Source organism: Pan troglodytes, chromosome 15, assembly GCF_028858775.2.
Source record: "Pan troglodytes isolate AG18354 chromosome 15, NHGRI_mPanTro3-v2.0_pri, whole genome shotgun sequence".
Lineage (NCBI taxonomy): Eukaryota > Metazoa > Chordata > Mammalia > Primates > Hominidae > Pan > Pan troglodytes.
In genome coordinates, this window is record NC_072413.2 from 35,459,839 (window position 1) to 35,480,988 (window position 21,150).

The 21,150-nt window shown below is 36.3% G+C and overlaps 1 protein-coding gene across 50 annotated transcripts in view; it reads left to right on the top strand.

The window, feature by feature from the left end:
• MIPOL1 (mirror-image polydactyly 1) overlaps positions 1–21,150 on the top strand; it is a 381,371-nt gene that overhangs the window by 29,656 nt on the left and 330,565 nt on the right. For 26 of the 50 annotated variants that reach the window (XM_016926017.3, XM_009427716.4, XM_009427722.4 and 23 more), the window contains 2 exons: positions 19,939–20,076; positions 20,667–20,745. The exons of 4 other annotated variants lie outside the window; for them this stretch is intronic. In XM_016926017.3, coding sequence (XP_016781506.2) covers positions 20,727–20,745 — 19 coding nt within the window. In that variant the 5' untranslated portion in view covers positions 19,939–20,076; positions 20,667–20,726. Of the gene's footprint in view, positions 1–573; positions 687–13,287; positions 13,425–15,122; positions 15,211–19,938; positions 20,077–20,666; positions 20,746–21,150 lie in introns of all 50 variants that reach the window. 20 more of the 50 variants (XM_054665977.2, XM_054665976.2, XM_054665985.2 and 17 more) reach the window with 4 other exon arrangements.

The following is a 21,150-nucleotide window of genomic DNA, read 5'->3' on the forward strand; positions in this document are numbered from 1 at the left end:
TGTGAAATAATTTTCACTGGGCTAAAATGAAAATGGCAGTAGGGCTGGGGATTTTTAGCATCTCTTAGGGAGAATCTATTTCTTGCCTTTTCCTGCTTCTTAGAGACTGCTTGCTGTTCAAATGAAATGGTGCATTTCCCCCAAAGAGGTGATCAATTAACACTGTATAGTCTATTCATGTATTCAATAATTCGAATTTTTTTAAGTGTAGTTAATTATTTAACCTATACAGAATCATTGTATACTATCTCTCCTCATATCTGGGGTTTGGAAATGGTGGTGCAGCAGAACAGAGACACATCCAAGGTCTAAAACATGAAGTGTGTGGTGTGTGTGTTTGTGTGTGTGTATGTGTGTGTGTATTTTCACAAGTGGAAGTGGGGTGAGCTGGAGGTTATTGAGTCTCAGGCACCACAGAATCACTGTTGACATTTGTTGTTATTGCAACAAGGAACTCCTTTAGTCAGCATTGAGGGAAGTAGGCTGGCAACCTCTTTAAGTTGTGCACCAGGATAGGAGAGACTATCTTGCACTTATAACACCCAAATAATTTTTGGTGTTTCACTCATACAGAGTTTGGCTTAGAGATTAAAGCTCCTTCTATCTTGTGATGCCACCATCACAAGGTTCTCAAGGTTGTTGTGGGAGAAGAGAAGGCTAAAGGAGCTCATAGAATGCCTTTAATGGTAAGTCCTGAAATTGGCTTGTATCACATCTGCCCACACTACTTTGTCTACACTACTTTGTCTACAATTCAAGTGACCAAAATATAAATAAGGCTAGGAAATATGATTTTCCTGCACATTTAATAGGAACTGCTATGGTTATAATCCAACTAGGATGGGGATTTGGAAAGGGATAGAGTAGAAGAGGAAATGGTGGTTAGATCTCATCTCTTTTCATTACTTCAGCAAGATTTTTACCCTGCCTTGACAGTACCATTTGGCACTTGCTGCTTGGGCTGTTGCTGTGGATTTCTGTATTGGTGGGACAGACAATGATTGACCTAAGGCAACATCAGGGACTTAAGAACCATACACATTACACATTTTTCTCTCACCTATTCTTTCAGCATCACCAGTGTCTACCTTTCACCTGAGGTGGCCCCCAACCCTATTTCAAGACAGTTGACACAGATTTCTTGAAGTTTTTGGTTGGTTCCTCAGGTCAATGATTTCTTTCTTTTCTTTTCTTTTCTTTTTTTTTTTAGTAGTTCTAGGTGGATTTTGGGGAAGAGAACCGGCAGCCTTTTGCAGTTCATTGTCTTAAGGGGAACTGGACACCTTCCTGACTTCTGATTAAAACATTTTTAGGACAAAAACTCCAACCTTACCTTACCTAAAAAACCGTTTAGTTTCTTGTCCTCGTAAACAGAACAAACAGTTTATTGCTAGGGTCTAGGGATGATGGTAATGACATGATGGCACCATGACCCAGAGAATAGCAGAAAACTTTGTATTGGGTTACCTATGAAATGTAGTTCTTTCTTTAGGAAGCAAATTATCTTTCTTTCAACCACTGATACTATCTTTATCTTCTCTCTTCAGGTCGGGTTAAAGGTCTGAAACAATAATTAAAAAATCAACTTATCAAAAATACTTTGCTTCACATTTTTCGTGTGTAATTAGTGTTGCAAGGCACCCAAAAGAAGAAATACTGAAAACAATTTGTGGCCAGGCACAGTGGCTCATACTTGTAATCCCAGCACTTTGGGAGGACAAGGCGGGAGAATTGCTTGAGGCCAGGAGTTTGAGACCAGCCTTGTCAGCATAGTGAGACCCTGTCTCTAAATAAATGAATAGATTTGATTTGGTAAAATAAGTATCCTGACCAATAAAGAAAAGTTAATAGATTGAAAATGGTAAAGTTTCTAAAATAAGTCAACAATTTCATCAAACATCTTTACAGTGTATAGCTTATTTAAACATATATATACTTTTCTAGTTATTGTGCAAAACAGGCACTAGAGACGTGAATGAGTGCATTGTTAAATTTATAAATATTATTAAAAGATTAATTTGTGTGTGTATGTGTTTGAGACAGGGTCTCACTCTGTTGCCCAGGCTAGACTGCAGTGGTGTGATCTCAGCTCACTGTAACCTCCTCCCTGGCTCAAGTGATCTCTTACTGCAGCCCCCAAGTAGCTGGGACTACATGCATGTGCTACCACACCCAGCTAGTATTTTTTGTAGAGACGAGATTTTGCCATATTGCTTATGCTGGTCTCAAACTCCTGGATTCAAGTGATCTATCTGCCTTTGGACTCCTAGAGTGCTGGGATTACAGGTGTGAGCCACTGCACCCAGCCAAGCCCATTATTCATTTTTGCCACTAAGACTAAACTAACTAAAAAACAAAACAAAACCCAAAAAGCCCATTGGTTATATGAATTAACATTACAGAGTAGCAGACCAATTAACATTATTAAATTAAGTCAACAACATGAAGAGATATATACTTAAATTCCATATTGAGTTTATGCAGCGATGTAGAAATAAAACTATTAGGAGGAAAAATCTGTTACGGTCACTACTGATTATATACCTCTTTATGCTGGTGATTGATTTTAGGGGCTTTTATTGAATTAAATTTACATACTTTATGTCATGATTCAAAAATGGGGTTTGACTCAAAGTTTAGTTACATTAAGGATTAAAATATTTTTACATTAAAACTATATATGTTACAAAAAGACTGCATGGTCGCATATGTAGAATCTAAAAAAGTTGGATTTAGAAATAGGAAGATGATGGTTATCAGGGGCTAAAGGTTGGGGATGGGAGTGATTGGGGAGGTGTTGGTCAAAGGAGACAAAATTTCGGTTTGACAGGAGGAATGAGTTCAAGAGAGCTATTGTAAAACGTGGTGACTACAGTTAATAACAATGTATTATATTCTTAAAAATTGCTAAGAGAGTAGATTTTGTGTTTTCACCACAAAAAAGACATGTGAGATAATGCATATGTTAATTAGCTTGATGCAGCTATTCCACAATGTATATTTCAAAACAACATGTTGTGCATAAATATGTACAATTGTGACTTGTCAATTAAAATACATAAATATGCATTTAAAAATCATTATTAAGAGGTGAATTTTGATAATCTTAAACCTGCTCTAACAGGACTAAAAATTTTCACCGAATTTTTAAGAAATAAAAAAAGTTTTACTATGTTATTTATTAATAGGAAAAGGTCAACAAAGTGTTGAGAAACGCTGCTTCTGCTTTTGTATATGTCTCTAGCTGTTTGTTATTGTGACCAGTGGAACTTTGAAGAGAGTTTTACAGTGGTGCTTGCAGGGTGTTGCTCCATATCTCTATCTTGTGGAGTAACTTTGTATATTTTATCATCTTCCTTAAAGGGACAGCGTGAATACTAAGTTTTTCCTTGGAGAAATCAGCTGCCACTTTTCTTTTTCCTATGGGAAAATTTTAGAAGATGTTGAAGAAATCCCAAGTATTCATAAATATTACTTATCAAATGAGAAATTTTGGTCAGAATCTTGGTTAGGAAAAATGTGGGTAATTACATGTTATAGATGAAAAGCTGGGTTTTCTAAAAGTCAGTTTTGTTAGGTTTACTGCAAAATTAATAAAAAGGACTGATATATAAGCTTTGCAAAGTGAGTCTATTTCTCCAGTAGATGGCGCTGTACACTAATGATATTGTGCTACTGCATGGCAAACAAGGGAATGCAGCCGATGAGATAATAATATTAAACTTAAGTAAACCAATATGTAGTACAATTCAATATTTTACCTATTCATTATGTAACTAGAGGCAAAATATAATTTTATTCCATATATCTCTATCTATCTATCTATATGTTATTTTCCGGTTATCTGTGGAGAATGTGTACAGTTGATTGGTGGAGTTAGTGAGTTTTTATTGGTCTGTCCTTACACTTTCAGTCAGTACTCTAATGACCAAGAAAATGTAAAAGATTTTATTATTATTATTATTATTATTTTTCAGACAAGGTCTTGCTGTATCGCCCAGGCTGGAGTGCAGTGGTGTGATCACTGCAGCCTGAAACTCCTGGTTTCAAGCGATCCTCCCACCTTAGCCTCTGGAGTAATTAGGACTACAGGCACTCACCACCATGCCCAGCTAATGTTTTTATTTTTCATAGAGATGGATTCTCCCTGTGTTTCCCAGGCTGGTCTCAAACTCCTGGCCTCAAGCAGGACTCCTGCTTTGGCCTTCCAAAGTGCTGGGATTACAGGCATGAGCCACTGTGCCCAGCTAATATTTTCAATATACAGTTGAAATTATTTTAAATGGCTTCCACTCAATGATTTGCCAAAATAATGGAAGTTCTGCATTCCCACTGATATTAACATACTGACTGATTTCTATGGTGTGCTTGATACTAAGGCTAATAGATGAATGTCTTGTAGATACTTCTGCATTTACCAGTTGATTTCTCTACTTAAAAAGTAGTATCAGGTGTGTTTGTTCTCAAACCTGTTTATACTAATTGTATCTGTGATCATAATTATATAATTATATTAAAGTAAACTAATGGAAATTTCATTATAAAAAGCATTCTCTCTAGGAAAACTAAGATGAATGTTTTGGAACAATCAGTAAAGGTGAATCACTAAAAAAAAATTACTATCAAAGAGGTGTGAGAAAACTGAATAAAAGCCCTACAGGCCGGGAGTAGTGGCTCGCACCTGTTATCCTAGCACTTTAGGAGGCTGAGGTGGGAGCCTCGTTTGAGGCCAGGGGTTAAAGAACAGCCTGGGCAACATAGGGAGATCATATCTCTATAAAAAATTTTACAAAAGTAGCCGGATATGGTGGTATGTGCCTGTAGTCTAAGCTACTCAGGAGGCTGAGGTGGGAGGATCACTTGAGCCCAGGAATTTGAGGCTGCAGTGAGCTATGACCACACCACTGCACTCCAGCCTGGATGACAGAGCCAAACACTGTCTCTAAAAAAAATTAAAATAAAAAATAAAAAATATTTTATTATTGTTTGGCATATAAATCATGCTTGACTTCTGCAGTGTACCTAATGTATACTGTTTTATAGTATACAATGTTATAAAGATACACTGTGAATACAAGTAATACCTAGAAAATAGAAGTTAAAAGAAGTTACTAATTGAAGAATTATCACTCAGCTAATAAATTTTATACATCAGGGTTTATAAGGAGTTTTGGTTAAGGTATAGATCAGCTTAACTCTTTTCTTCACAGTCTACTCTCTGTCCCTTATTAGTATCTTGCTACACATGTTCAGTCATCTTTTTATAATTTGTCTCACATTTTTTCTCAATATTTTATATAAAAGGAGAAACATACTAGTATTCCAATGATCACCAGGACTTGAGCCATCCAATGGGAAAATGGAAATTGCAACTATATCTCTTCACAAGTCTTCTAATGTCATCTTACCCTTCTGACTATTCTTTTTCCTCTTCTGTCAACACATACTTGTACCTTTTAATATCCTCTTACCATTTTGACTATTATTTTTTCTTCTCTTTCAGCAATACTTGTACCTTTTTATAGTATTGATGGAGGCATTTACTTGCATGTATCACTTTTCTAAGACCAAATTCACTTTTTTTCCTCAATTTTTCATAAGTATCATGTCAGTTGGGGCCTTTAAATCAGCCTGCCAACATATTTTCTAATTCTGGAGATCAAGCAAATTTGATTTTCATTTACTTCTTTTAATGAACCTGCAATCCCATTGCTATATCATGCTGCCAAGGCAGAAAGATTAAAATCTGGCCCCTCTAAAATTCCCAGATTATACAGTGATTAAACTATTCAGTAGTCATCCTAAGTGAGTATATAAGTCTTCTCCAGTGTAGCTGAGGTGTATACTGTTTCATCAGCTTAGTGAGGCATCCACTCCATGCATGTATGGCTTCATCTTTTTAAATTGATGCCAGTCTTGACCAGTCTTTTGGAAGAGAGCACCCTCTAGTGTCACTATTTGGGGTAACACGTGTATTTTATCGTGATGAAATGCTACTGAAAACACCATTTGGGCTTGATTCAGTAATTCAATACTCCCTAAAATTTCCAGTCGTTCTTTGATTATTGGGGCCAGTGTTAATACAGACACTACAAAGGTTAACATCAGGTACTTGTGGCCTGAGTGCAATTTAAATATAAATTGGCCCCAAGAAGAAGTCAGTTGGCTGTATTTAACTTTCATATTTTTTCAGAAACCTTTAACTTTTTCAAAAAGTTTATTCTATATGTGGAGGCTTCAAAAAGTTTATGGAAAAATGGAATTAAAAGATAAAAAATATAAACTTTATTTCTCAACATAAGTGTCATCAAGTTCAGGATACTTTTGTTGGTAATGATACCAGCCATTTAGTCCATCCCTAAAGAACTGAGGGTCCTAGGAATTTAACCATGTCAGTGCGGTCATTTTTACATCATTAGCTGATGAAAAATGAATGCCTTTTACATATTTTTTAAGATTAGGAAACACAAAGAAGTCAGAAGGAGCCAAATCAGGACTATAAGGTGAATGCTTAATGATTTCCCATCAGAACTCTCACAAAATTGCCCTTGTTTGATGAGAGGAATGAGCAGGAGCATTGCTGTGGGGGAGGAGGCCTCTCTGGTGAAGCTTTTCTAGGCATTTTTCTGCTAAAGCTTTAGCTAACTTTCTCAAAACACTTTCATAATAAGCAGATGTTGTCATTCTTTGGCCTTCTAGAAAGTCAACAATCAAAATGCCTCGAACATCTTAAAAAACTGTTGCCATGGCCTTTGCTCTTGACCAGTCCACTTTTGCTTTGACTGGACCACTTTCACTTTTTGGTAGCCATTGCTTTGGTTGGACTTGGTCTTCAGGATCATACTGGTATAAAACCATGTTTATCTCTGTTACAGTCTTCAAAGAAATGCTTCAGGATCTTGATCCTACTTATTTAAAATTTCCATTGAAAGCTCTGCTGTTGTCTGCAGCTGATCTGGGTACAATGGTTTTGGCACCCATCGGGTAGAAAGTTTGCTCAGGTTTATTCTTCAATCTGAATTGTGTAAGCTGATTCCATTGAGACGTCTGTGGTGTTAGTTATTGTTTCTGCTGTTAATCATTGGTCCTGTTCAGTTAGGGCATGGTCACGATAATTTTTTTTTTTCTTGAAAATAGAGGTGAACAATCTGCTGCAGTGAGCTTCATCTTCAATATTGTCTGGTCCCTTCTTTTTTTCGTTTCTTTTCTTTTCTTTTTTTTTTTTTTTTGTTCAGGTGGGATCTTGCTGTATTGCCCTGGCTGGCCTCGAACTCCTAGGCTCAAGTGATCCACCCACCTTGGCATCTCAACGTGCTGGTATTACAGGCATGAGCCACCATGCTTTGCCTTAATTTTTAATTTTTAAATTTTTTGTAGAGATGAGGTCTGGCTATGTTACCCAGGCAGCTCTTGAACTCCTGGCCTCAAGTAATTCTCCTGTCTTAGCCTCCCAGAGTGCTGGTATTACAGGCATGAGGCACCACACCTGGCCCCAAACCTTTAATTTAATTCCTGACAGTTGCTTTTGTTAAAGTGTTAGCAAAGCCTAAAATATAGTAGGCTTCCATTCTAGTTACTACTCATTTATTGGTCCCTGCAGTACTGATAGAGGTCTAATGTGGTCCACTTAGCTGAATTCTTTTTTTTTTATTTGAAACGGAGTCTCACTCTGTCACCCAGGCTGGAGTGTAGCGGCACGATCTTGACTCCATGCAAACTCCGCCTCATGGGTTCAGGCCATTCTCCTGCCTCAGCCTCCCGAGTAGCTGGGACTGCAGGTGCCCACAACCACGTACGGCTAATTTTTTTTTTTTTTTTTTGTATTTTTGGTAGAGACAGGGTTTCACCGTGTTAGCCAGGATGGTCTTGATCTCCTGACCTTGTGATCTGCCTGCCTTGGCCTCCCAAAGTGCTGGGATTACAGGCGTGAGCCATTGTGCCCAGCCAGCTGAATTCTTAAAGCCTATGTTCCCAAACTTTTTTTCATGATGCCCTTAGTGTCTTAATATTTTTATGCTGCTTCTGAGCTATTGTTCTCTCTTGTTCCATACTGATTTTTGCATGCTACTTGCTTTTTATCCCAGTAAGTGCTGTAAATCCAGATTTGTAAAGATATGAACTCATTGAATACAATGTAGTGAGATCTAATGATCCAACAGTGAACCTTCTTGAACTAGTAGTTCACATAGTGTTCAACAGATGTCATTGCTTCTCTTGCAAATTTAAAATATTTAATCCCTCTGTGTTTGCTGCAGTGTTAGGGAATCCTTGACATACAGGTCAAGAACCATAGGTTTGAGGCCATCTTCAAGGAATTACTATTGACTTTATATGGGTGTGTGGTATAGTTAGACTCTAATTCTTATAATAATAGTCCTCTAACTGTTAGAGGACTATTTATTAATCACAGATAGGATTCATTCTTGTTTGTGTGTATGTGTATCATAAAATGTACATAACATAAATTTTACCGTCTTAAGTGGATAGTTCAGTGGCATTAAGTAGATTCACAATGTTGTAGAAACGTTACTGTTAGTAACTTCCAGAACTTTTCATCATCTCAAGCAGAAACTCTGTACCCATTAAGCAGTATCTCCATATTGCCCCTCCCCTGGCTCCTGATAACCTCTATTCTACTTTCTATCTCTATGAATCTGCCTATTCTAGGGACCTCATATAAGTGGAATCATAAAGTAGTTGTCCTTTTGTATCATTTTACGTTCCTACCAGCAATACACAAGGGTTCCAGTTTCTCCATGACCTTACCAATGCTTAGTATTTTCAATTTTTTTTTTTTTTTTTTTTTTGAGACGAACTCTTGTTCTGTCACCCAGGCTAGAGTGCAGTGGCACGATCACGGCTCACTGCAACCTCCGCCTCCTGGGTTCAAATGATTCTCCTGTCTCAGCCTCCTGAGTAGCTGGGATTACAGGCGCATGCCACCATGCCCAGCTAATTTTTGTATTTTAGTAGAGACAGGGTTTCACTGTGTTGCTTAGGCTGGTCTCGAACTCCTGAGCTCAGGCAATCCACCCACCTTGGCCTCCCAAACTGCTAGGATTACAGACACTGGGATTACGCGCCTGGCCTCAATTTTTTAATAATAGTCATCTTGCTGGGTATGAGTCATATGTCACTGTGGTTTTGACATAGATTTCTGTAATAGCTCATGATGTTGAGCATCTTTTCATGTGTGTATTAGCCATTTGTATGTCTTCTTTGGAGAAATGTCTAATCAAGCCCCCCTCCCACTTTTTTTGTCTATTGAAGGCTGTAGTAGTGTGTTTCTTTTGAGGCTTTTCTAAATTATTATTATTATTATTTTTGAGACCCTTGTCACCCAGGCTGGAGTGCATTGGTGCAATCTCGGCTTACTGCAGCCTCTGCCTCCCAGGTTCAAGCGATTCTCCTGCCTCAGCCTCCTGAGTAGCTGGGACTACAGGCATGCCCCACCACGCTTGGCTAATTTTTTGTATTTTTAGTAGAGACGGGGTTTCTCTATGTTGGGCAGGCTGGTCTTGAACTCCTGACCTCAGGTGATCTATCTGCCTCGGCCTCCCAAAGTGCTGGGATCACAGGTGTGAGCTACCACGCCTGGCCTCCAAATTATTTGTGCCCTCTGTTCCTTGTTGTGTGTGATCAGTGACAGCTGTTCCTTTAGCTCATGTTCAGCTAGTGTGTTTATAGAGTTTTCCTTGAATGCCAAGGCCTCTTTCAGTCTTTGCAAATTGCTTTGTGCTGGGACACTCCTTTAGCCCTTAGTTGGGCTTAATCTGATCCAGGGGATCATCCTGAGGTGAAAGTTTAAGATCTCAGGTCTTTTCTGGGAATGCCTCTTGCCTGGGCATGTGCTGGCTTTCTAGATTCCCTGGTATACTTGGCTGCTTGTCATGTGGTCACGTGTTAATTTCCCAGAAAGTCTTGCTCCAGCTTCTCTTTCAGGCCATAGATGGTCTGTCATATGTCTTCCCCAGTCATTTCTTGGCCTGGGTCTCTGTGGATCTGTTGTCACTTTGCAGCCTGTACAAGCAGTACCTGCCACTTTTCCTACCTGAGTTCTGAGCTAGGTGAAACAGAGGAGTGCCTTGTGTCAGTCCTTAAATATCCCCTAGACAGGTCAGCACAGACATGCACAACAATTTGTCTATCAGATCTACTCTGCTCCCTCTAGTTAGAGGGAGGGAACTGCTTCAAGTACAAGACTCCCACTGCACCAGGTAGGGGATGGGGGAAGAGCAAGTGAATAAAGCCATATAATACTGTGCTATCATTTTGAAGATGACTTTTTCTTGATTTGATGTTTTTTTTTGATTGCTGTAAACCTTTGACTGTTTTCTATAGCTCCAGCCAGCAAAGTTGGTTCAGACAGTTTCTGCTTTGGTTTTTTAAAAAATTCTCTCTGGGATAACAAGAGCATACATTTTTCTAGTCCACTATTTTGCTAACATCTCCCCCTTTGACTTTTTAAAAAAAGTTTTATTGTTGTTGTTTGTAGAGGCTGGGTCTTGTGTTGCTCAGGCTGGTCTTCAACTCCTGGCCTTAAATGATCATGCCACCTTGAAGTTTTGATCTTAAGTAGTTAACTTTTGCACCCAACTTGGTGGGTGGTTTGTGTCTGGCTAAGACACTGTGCAGGTGCTCAGAGATATGTGATTGCTGTTTAAGGAAGGAGAGAATCTGTGTAGTTGAACTCTAACCCTTGAGCCAGTTTGGTCTCCATATTCTCGTGGACTGCTTGGTTAAGTCCTGCTCACCGACTGTTATGGTTTGTTTTGGTATGTGAACATTTCCCTTTCTTCGTTTTGAGCTTGTTTTTTTTTTGAAATTTTGAAATTTTTTTCTTCTCTTAGAGACAGAGTCTCAGTCTATTACCTAGGCTGGAGTACAATAGCGCCATCATAGCTCATTGTAACCTTGAACTCTTAGACTCAAGTGATCCTCCTTCCTTGGTCACCAAAGCAGCTGAGAGTTACAGGCAAACACTATCTTCTCCCTTCTGTGAAATAATTATTCAATGAATTTTACAAGAAAGTAAATGCTGTATATTCTCTTTTATTTTGCAATATATGTTTTAACTGTTTGTTATAAATGATTGCAAACATACACAAAAGTAGAGAAATAGAATCACAATGCCTATGTATGTATTACCCAAGTTTGACAGTTATCCTTCATGGTTTGTGTTGGTTAATCTTGTTTCATATATATCCCATATTCTACCTGTCCTGTGAATCCTGCTCTTTTCCCCCCAGCTCCCATTCTCACCCCAGGATAATACTTATTAGTGAAACAAACTTCCCTCAGGAGGCACATAATGTTTGTCTTTTTGTAATAGTTTTAATAGTTATGACAGGATAAATATTCAGTTTTGGTTTCCCTTCATTTTATTTGAATTTGAGAGAAGATTTTCTTAATGAATTAATAATATAAAATGTCAGGTTAGTCATACAGCCATTTTGCAGGTAGTAATCATGATTATGTTATATAAATCACCACATCATAGAGATGAAACTTTCTTGAAAGAAGTACTATTCAGGGCCGGGTGCAGTGGCTCACGCCTGTAATCCCAACACTTCGGGAGGCGGAGGCTGGTGATCGCTTGAGCCTAGGAGTTCAAGACCAGTCTGGGCAACACGGTGAAACCCCACTTCTACCAAAAAAAAAAAAATTAGATGGGTGTGACGGCTCATACCAGTGGTGCAGCTACTCAGGAGGCCAAGGCAGGGGTATTGCTTGAGCATGGGAGCTGGAGGTTGCAGTGAGCCAAGATCACATCACTGCTCTGCAGCCTGGGCAACAGAATGAGACCCAGTCTCAAAAAAAAAGTAATATATATATTTATTTTTTAATGAAAAATGAAAAGTCATCAGTGTCTTTTGGGAAGTCTTTTAAAAGTAGCATACATTGCTTAATTTTTTTTTTTTTTTTGAGATGGAGTCTGAGTCTGTTGCCCAGGCTGGAGTGCGGTGGCGCTCGGCTCACTGCAAACTCTGCCTCCCAGGTTCACACCTTTCTCCTGCTTCAGCCTCCTGAGCAGCTGGGACTATAGGTGCCCACCACCACGCCCAGCTAATTTTTTGTATTCTTAGTAGAGACGGAGTTTCACCAGGTTAGCCAGGATGGTCTCTATCTCCTGACCTCGTGATCCGCCCACCTCAGCCTCCCAAAGTGCTGGGATTACAGGCGTGAGCCACCGCACCTGGCCTGCTTAATTTACTTAATACTTGGACAGAAACACTGTGCAACTGTATTAGTATTAATTTTATAGATAATATTTTTAGCTCAGTTGATTTGTCATTTTGAGATAGCTTTTAAAAAATGTGTCTTCAGAAACAAATTTGTAGTTGAACATATATTTCTGGATCCTAAGAAACTATAATGTGGTAGAAAAGAGTACAACAGTTACATAAAATTTATAGTTGAAAGTATAATTTTAAGTTGCAGGAAGAATAAAACTAATTGTTTCTTCAAGGAAATTTGTATGTATAGTTCAGCTTGTTTTATTTTTTCTTTTCATAATGCATTTTTATGCCATGTTATGGAACATCTGTTTTGGGATCATATTTTTACTACATGCTTTTCATTAATGAAAACATTTATTAAGAATGACTCAAGAAATTAAATCAGCTTTTGTAGTTTCTCAGAAAAATGAATGGAGGAGGCTGTGACATTCTTGATAATGAACAAGAAATTGGAACTATAAGTCTAATTTATTTTACTATCTTTAAAATCTTCACTTCTAGTAATTGTATTCTATAACCTGTAAGCTGACTTTAATATTACAGTTTTTAAAAATGAAGTACGTAGGCTGCATGCAGCACTGTCCTTTGGGATTGATTAGCTACAGTAATTTTAGCAACTTACATAGATAAATATTGTATTTTTTGGTGTTTCTTTGAGACATGTCTTACTCTGTCGCCCAGGCTGGAGTGTAGTGTGCAATTATGGCTCAATTATAAAATTGTCATTACATGTTTAAAACTCAAAGTATGACTTGTTATTAGGATATATTTATTCTTCCGTATATGCCTCTGTTTGTTAAGGTCTTCTTTGTTAGTATTTATTGTTAAACTACAGAAAATATGGAAAATCGCTAAATGGTTTTTGTTCAATTTGAGAAAAATCTGTTAGTAAGCATTATAATATATGATGAATTAAAGACCTAAATGATTATTTTTAACTTTATTTTTGAAAACATTTTCTGATAGCTATTCTTTTGTTTGATTTCAAGTGGCTACTTATCACAGTTGTCATTATAGATAAATTTAGCTTACTCTAATACATTTTCAGCTTTGATTTGCCAGGAACTTCAGGTGGCTGTATGGAAATGTAAACCTTTGTATGAAGGAGTGTATCAGTGCGTCAGAACTTGGCACCCACACGGATCTTAAGAAAACAGGCTATTTGTTCCCTGGAGAAACTATTCTGTAAGATGACTTTGTTTTTATATTCTGCTCTGTGCTAGATTAAGTGATTTAGTTTAGTTTTGCTTAGGGCAAAACGTTTCAGGATATTTTAGAAAATCCTGGTATGCGATTACCTTCTGAAAATAATACTAGTTTTACAATTTTGCTTTTTATCAGTAGGCTTTGCAGTGCCATATTCATTCTCAAAGTGTCATTTGCAGCTGGCACTAAAGACTACTGCAGTATTCAAAATAGTATATTGTCTTACCCTCCAAATTTTGAAAATGTGGAAGCCATATATTTGAAGCACCAAGTATTAATTTCCTCTTAATTTGATGTCCTTTTATGGTTAGTTTTTAGAGAAACTACCAGTAGGTGACACACACACACACATACACACACACACACACACACACACACAGGTTTATTATAAGAATTGACCTACATGATTGTGGAGGCTAACAAGTCCCAAGATCTGCAGTCAGAAAGCTGATGACCCTGGAGAGCCAGTAGCGCAATTCTGGTGCCAGTTTGAAGGCCTGAGATCTAGGAGAGCTCATAGTATATTTCCATTTTAACGACTACTGAGCTTGAGCCCCAAAAGAGTGAATATTTCATAGTCTGAAGGCAGTAAAGGACTGATGTCCCAGCCGAAGGCAGTAAGGCAAGAGGAGATCCCTCTTGCTTTCTAGAGGTCAGTCTTTTTGTTCTATTCAGGACCTTGACTGATTAAATGGCCCACCTACATTAGGGAGGGCAGTCCACTTTCCCCAGTACACTGATTCAAATGTTAATCTCATCCAGAAACAACCTCACAGACACACCTAGAATAATGCTTGTAAATATCTGGCCAGCCCATGGCCTAGTCAGGTTGACACATAAAATTAGGCTAGGTTCAGTGACTCATGCCTATAATCCCAGCACTTTGGGAGGCCGAGGTGGGAGAATCGCTTGAGTCCAGAAGTTTGAGACCAGCCTGGGCAAGATAGTGAGGACTGGTCTCTATTACGGGTGCGGCAGGGTGTGGGGGTGAGGGGGTGGGGGTGGGGAGGTGGGCGGAAACCGTTACATTGACCTTCAATGATGGGATGTAATTAGTCTTTTTTCATGGTAATTTTTTGAACACTGAAGCATAAACAAAGGGGAACTATCTGTGATAGACATAAAATGTAATAATACAAAACAATTTATTTTCATTATAAATTTTTTAAACTTTAGAATCCTGAATTTAGACTCCTGAATTCTGAGACAATTGTAAATAGTCCCTAACTGAACTAAGAAATGTGATTTTTAGAAACATTTGTTTAATTCTCAGAAACTCTTACATTTTGAACTTCTCTATTCCAAGAAATTCTTGCCATATGTATTAGTTTATTTTGAACTTTTTAGGCTAGTTAATCCAAGCAAACACGCCAGCAAGCAAGCAGTCAATCAATCATAACAAAGTATAATTATAAAAGATTAATTAGGCAATAATAGTTTTTTCAAAGTTTCAAGGGTGTCATGAAGATCACTGTCTTTCTATTCATTTTGGGCCTCTCGGTGGTAATATAATGTCCTTCAAGGTTTCCTATTAAATTCCATATTATTTATAAATATTTAATTACTAAATTAGAAGTAATACATGCACCCAATTAAAAAACCAAATTATACCTATAAATATAAAATGAAATATAAATGTTTCTTTCCCTCATTCTGTCTCCCCACCCCAACTCATAGGCCCTTTCTTCAGACTAACCACTGGTAATAGTTTCTTATGTATACTTCTGTAAAAAAACAATGTGCCTATTCAAGCATGTATATATATGTGAGTATAATTTTTCTGTTTTTAATTTATCCATACTTTGTGCCTGTATTGTTTTGACCAAGGATATATTTGTATAGGAAATCTATTTGTCTTATTCACCATTTTATATCTAACTCCTATAATATTGTCTGGCTCATAGTATACACATAGTATATATAGATCTTTTGCATTTATGGTATAAACCATATAGGTTTTCCATATGGTTGAGCCACATTTTATTTATACCAGTTCTCTATTGACGGACATTTATGTTAGTTCTAGTTTCTTGCTAGTCATGTCCCTCCACCTGTCCATCCACCTGTCTGTTCATCAAATGTTTACTGAGTCCATATTTTATGCCAGATACTCTTCTAAGGATAGAGAGATGGAGGAGAAAAATCAAGGGCCCTGTTTACATGTAAGTTGCTGAGATATATCAAAAACAATGAAATAAAATCTAAACAGATCAGTTTCATGAAGGCAGTAGTGCAGGTAATGTGATGAGAAAAGAGTTTCTACTTTAGATGGGATGGCCAGGCAAAACCTTTATTAAGAGATGACTTTTGAGCAAGGCCTGCATAATGAGAAATGGCTTAGAGATCTAGAAGAGAGAATTCTAGGCATAGAGTATAATAGCAAGATAAAAGCTCTGAGGCAAGAATAAGCTTGGTGTGTTCGAAGAACAGAAAGAAGACCAGCATGACTGGAGCATAAGTATTTGTTCTTACAAATAAAAACTGCTTTAATGAATATCTTTGTACATAAAAATATCTTACATATTTTTGTAAATATTTTTAGTAATGGAACTGTGGGGTCAAGTAATTTAAATATATGCCTTTTAAATTTGTATAGCTGTGGTACAGGGCCACTATTATCCCTTATCCTTTCTTCCTGAACCTCTTCTTGCTTTTCATAGCTCTGAGGAACTTGAGTTATCTGGAGCTTGGTAAGCAGTAGGCACACTGGGTGAAAGAGATTATTTTGGGGAGAGAACGTGTCAGGGGCTATAAATGTTTGAGTCTTTTGTATAATAAGATGAAAATCCAATAGTAAGACATGTGCTTATATTGTGTTGTGTGATAAAATATTTGGCTCTCTGAAATAGCGTGCTTTCCTTTTTATGAAACTATTTTAATGCAGAAATTATCAACATTTCTCAAGCTAGAAAATACAAAATTCAGAGTTTTTCTAAAATTACAGTTGGATAAAATGAAGTATTGTAAATGATCTCTAGTTTGATACTTGGATTCAATTTACACAAATTTGTGATTAAGCTAAGAAAATATGAAAAATATGGCATAAACCAAAGTCAGCTGAAAACGTTTGCTAAAGTGTGGCTTTTGTGGAGGAAGGTAGGAAGAGCATCTCCTATTTAAAATGTTTTTTAAAATCCTGGATACTGTTGCATTGGGGAATGAAATCCCATTTTTAAATGCTTCTCTGTCAAAAAGGCATTATTTAATTTTAAAGGGTAAATGTCAGAATTACTTACAATTTTTTAGGCAGATTAGAAATTTCAGACTGGTCAAAGAACAAATTTTGTTTCATGAAGTGTTTTAATGCTGAGTAAATAGGAGAGTCAAGTCACATTTGAGAGCATAGGGATGTTTGTTTAAATTTTTTCAACCTTCTTTTTTTTGGTGAGTGCATGTAGGAAACTTTATCAGATATATTGAGATTCCTATGTACCTAGAGAGAGAGAAAGGTGTGCAGTTTGCTTAATTATTATTTATTTTTCTTTTCTTCCATGTAAGACTCACTTCCTTTTTTTTTTTTTTTTGTGAGACAGGGTCTCACTCTGTCACCAGGCTGGAGTGCAGTGGCACAATCTTGACTCACTGCAGTCTCCGCCTCTCGGGTTCAAGCAATTCTCCTGCCTCAGCCTCCCGAGTAGCTGGGGACTACAGGTGCACACCACCAAGCCAGGCTAATTTTTTTTTATTTTTAGTAGAGACGGGGTTTCACCATGTTGGCCAGGATGGTCTTGATTACCTGACCTCGTGATCCGCCAGCCTTGGCCTCCCAAAGTGCTGGGATTACAGGCGTGAGCCACCATGCCCCGCCACTTCCTTTTTTATATACTGAAAATTTTTCAGAATTAAAAATAGCTTGGAGGAATGAGGCTAGGAATTTATTATGGAGAATATTTTAATTTAACAGCTGCTCATGTATCTTCTGTTGGTTATAGTAGAGTTTTTTTTTTAAATAGGTGATTTTTTCCATCACAACTTATAAACAAACTTTAGTTGCAAATTGATTTTACTTTGCTTCTTGAACCTGGTGTAGATTAGTAATAACGTAATCTTTATATGTTTTGTCTTTAATATAATGTTAGCATTTGGATTAAGAAACCCAATTACCCAATTTATCTGATTGTCTACTGTAAAATCATCCCACTAGTTTTAATGTGAATATATAATTTTTGACTGAAAACAAATTCTTGATATCAAATCTTTAAGGTAAGGACAGAAATTAGTATTTTATTAGTCTTAATCCTTTGTCCTAAAAAAGAAGTATAAATATGTTGCATCTTTACAGAAATCTTCTCCTATTATATGTAGATATGTTTTAATTGTTTGAAACATTAAAACATCTAATTTTTGCTGAAGAATATGCAAATGTGCCACTAAATCTGTTTTTTAAGATTTTTCCAGTTTAATGTCTGAATCCAAATTCATAAAGAGTTGGAAAAATGAGATGTCTGAGCTATAGGATTCACAGGGATTTCATATGAAGCCTATTTAATCAGGATAACACTGTTATTAATATTCATAATGTCAGCTGGAACACAAATGACAGACTATGGGGCCTAAAAATTTTACTTGGTGAATTTATTAAAAGTAGCTTAAAAAATTAATGGAATTTAAGTAAAGTTGGTGAATATGAAAATCTTGTGTTAGCAGAAAAAAAAATCTCTGTTAGAACTTTCCTTTAAGACCATTTTGCATTGATGTCTTTTGACAGATTTCATTGGTACTTAAAGAAGAAAGATGCATGAATGGTCATTTAAGAGGATTTAAACACATTGGCACATTAATTTTTACATGAATAATAAGTACTTTCCAAAAGCAATTAACTTACAGTGTACAAGATATGAATTGAAAAATAAGACTGTGACATCAAGGGCAAAGCAAATGTGCTGTACATTTTAAACTTAGTGACAGGACTTTTTAATATTTTGATTTATTTTATTTTTATGGTTTGTGCTGGTTATGACTTAGAATGTGGTTATTTTAATGCATTTAAAAGCAAATTTAAAGGACATTAATTTATTGCTCTCTCCGTCTCCAAAAATATTGGTGTAGTGTTAAGCATTATCTTCTGCCAAGGACCATTTGCATTTTTTGAAGAAGTAAACGTTTATTGTGCTAATTGCAATATTTTATCAGAGAACATGTTCAAATTACAGAAAGGCAATGAGATGATACTGTTTGGGTTTAAGGCTACTAATACATATTTTTAACACAGGCTTTTTGGTTATAGCATAACTTAAGAGTATAATAAATAAGCTTCTGAAAGTTTAGTGTGAAAAGTTAAGGACCACTTGAGTAGTTAGTATATAAGTACATTTGTCCTGAATTTTAGCCTAAGAAGGTAAAATGTTGGGAATGACCTAAAACAGGATGCATTTTTGTGTAGTACTTGTTACTCTTTACATTTTGAAATATGCCTATAATGACAGTTATGATAGTACTCAGGTTTTTGTTTTGGTTATTGAAGTTTATTAATTAATTTTAGATCATTATTTAAAGTCATAACAGTATTGAATATTTTGTTTTACATTTTCCATGCATATTTTACTACATATAAAAGCATAGTTTAGTTATTATCTATAACAGCCAAGTTACGCTTTGCCATTAAGAGAACAGAGGTGTTGACTGGCAGTCTCGTTGGGTACTAGAAGTTTCACTTGCAGTCTGCCATAAGCATTATTTTATTTCATTAAAAGTGTAGAAATCGCCTATATAAAATAGATGTAGTTTGGGACTCAGAGCTTTATTGGACAAATCATTATCTCAGTGTCCATAAATTATCATAATATAGGTATTAATTTAGATTTTTGTTATAAGTCATGGAATCAAATTGATATATTGGTTATTTTGTCTAGAGGCTTTCTAAAACTTGGGTTTTGTGGAATTTTTTCGTTTGGCTCTGAGTTATTGCCTTAAATGCCCAGGAGAGGGCAGCATTTTACTACATCAGTCTTACAAAAGAATTTGCCCTGCTTAGACTGTCAATGTTTCTTGTAATTACTCCCAGTATATTTGTTGCTTGCTTATGAATTAACTTGCATTTATGGAACTAAATCATTCCAATCATTTAATTACACCTGAGGAGCTGAACTATAATTGCTTGCTTCCAACTAGGATCTGATATGGCTTGAGCAGTATTAATTTGGTGTTTACTTTTCTGAGTGCTAAAAGCATTAAAATGATTGTGCAATGGGATTACATTTTACTAATTGCTGGCATTCATTAGCTGGGTAAATGATGAGGAAGAGTGACTGTATATTGCAGAGGGATAAAATTATGGTTTTAAATAGTATATTACTAAGCACATTAAGGCCTGTAAGACATGTTTTAAAATACTCCAGAGGTTATTAAAGACTGTATTTTCTACATGTCTTGGTATATGAATCTCTTATTAAAATACTGCAATTATTATTAACCTTTTTGGGCAATATGTAGGGAAATGGCTTCATTGACTGGAACATATTTCTTTGATATTAATAACTTCCTATATTTTCAGCTAATCCAAAAGTAAATGAGAAACTTAGAAAAAGATTGCCAACTCCAAATCAACATATTTAGAGGAAATTGGAAAAGGAGAAGCTTACTACAGCTTTATTTGAGGACTTTTTAAAGAACGCAGGGTTCTATCTGTGAGGTAAATCTAATTTTATTCTCCTTAAAAGCATAAAAAAAAAAACTTGCATAGTGTTTTATCATGTTTACTACAAAAACAAATAAGAGAGAGGAGTATCAGTAATTCCACAAGTTAGTGGTGGTCTTTATGTTTTTTAAAATTAGAGTAATATTCTTAAATTACTTTTATAAGTAAAATTTATTAAAGTCATCTATATGAATATATACACAGTAAATTCAAATCAGTAAATATGAAATTTTTGGTATAAAATTTATGACAAATAAAGTAAAAATGTATTTTTCTTAAATGCTTAAAATTGTAGTTGAAGAAGATTTCAGTTAAATAAATTAAATGGTTCTCTACCCAAATCAGCATGAATGTCTAAAAAACTTAACCTGAACTGTATATACTAAAGTACAAGTGTGAAGAAAAGAACCTTTTTCTGAGAAAAAGATTTAATTTCTCCTGTTGAAATTCTCAGTTAATTGTCCCATTGTAAATGTTTTAGAAAACCATTTATCCTGTAAATTCTCTGTTAAACAAAGGTAAGATTTAGGTGTGTTCTGATATATTGTTTTCAGTTTATTTATCTAGAGTTGGGTTTATTTTAGCTGCAAATCTTGGAGCAAAAACCAGAGACATTGCCAGAGCAAACAAGAACAGAAATACAAATGGAGAACTGGTCAAAAGGTAAGGACTTTTAAGGTATTAATACCAAGCCCCAGGTGTTGTTCTAGTTCAAGGCACTGAGTGAAGTGTGTTTGTTCTAACCAATATATTAGACAGAGGTAGACAAGTGCGCACACACACACACAAAACATGCACACAGAGACCCAGGGATTATGAAAGAGATACAAAGAAAGACACACAGAGAAAAGAGACATACACACAGAGAGAAAGGGACACACACATGCACACAGAGGAGACACAGAAAAGACATTGAGAGGGGGAGAAAAAAAAAGACACACCAGGAAAGAGAAACACGCCTACATACAAAGAGACAGAGGAGACAGAATGACTGTGACAGAGATGTACAGAGCCACATTCAGAGAAAGAAAACACACAGAGAAGGAGATCCTCAGAGAAAGAGACACA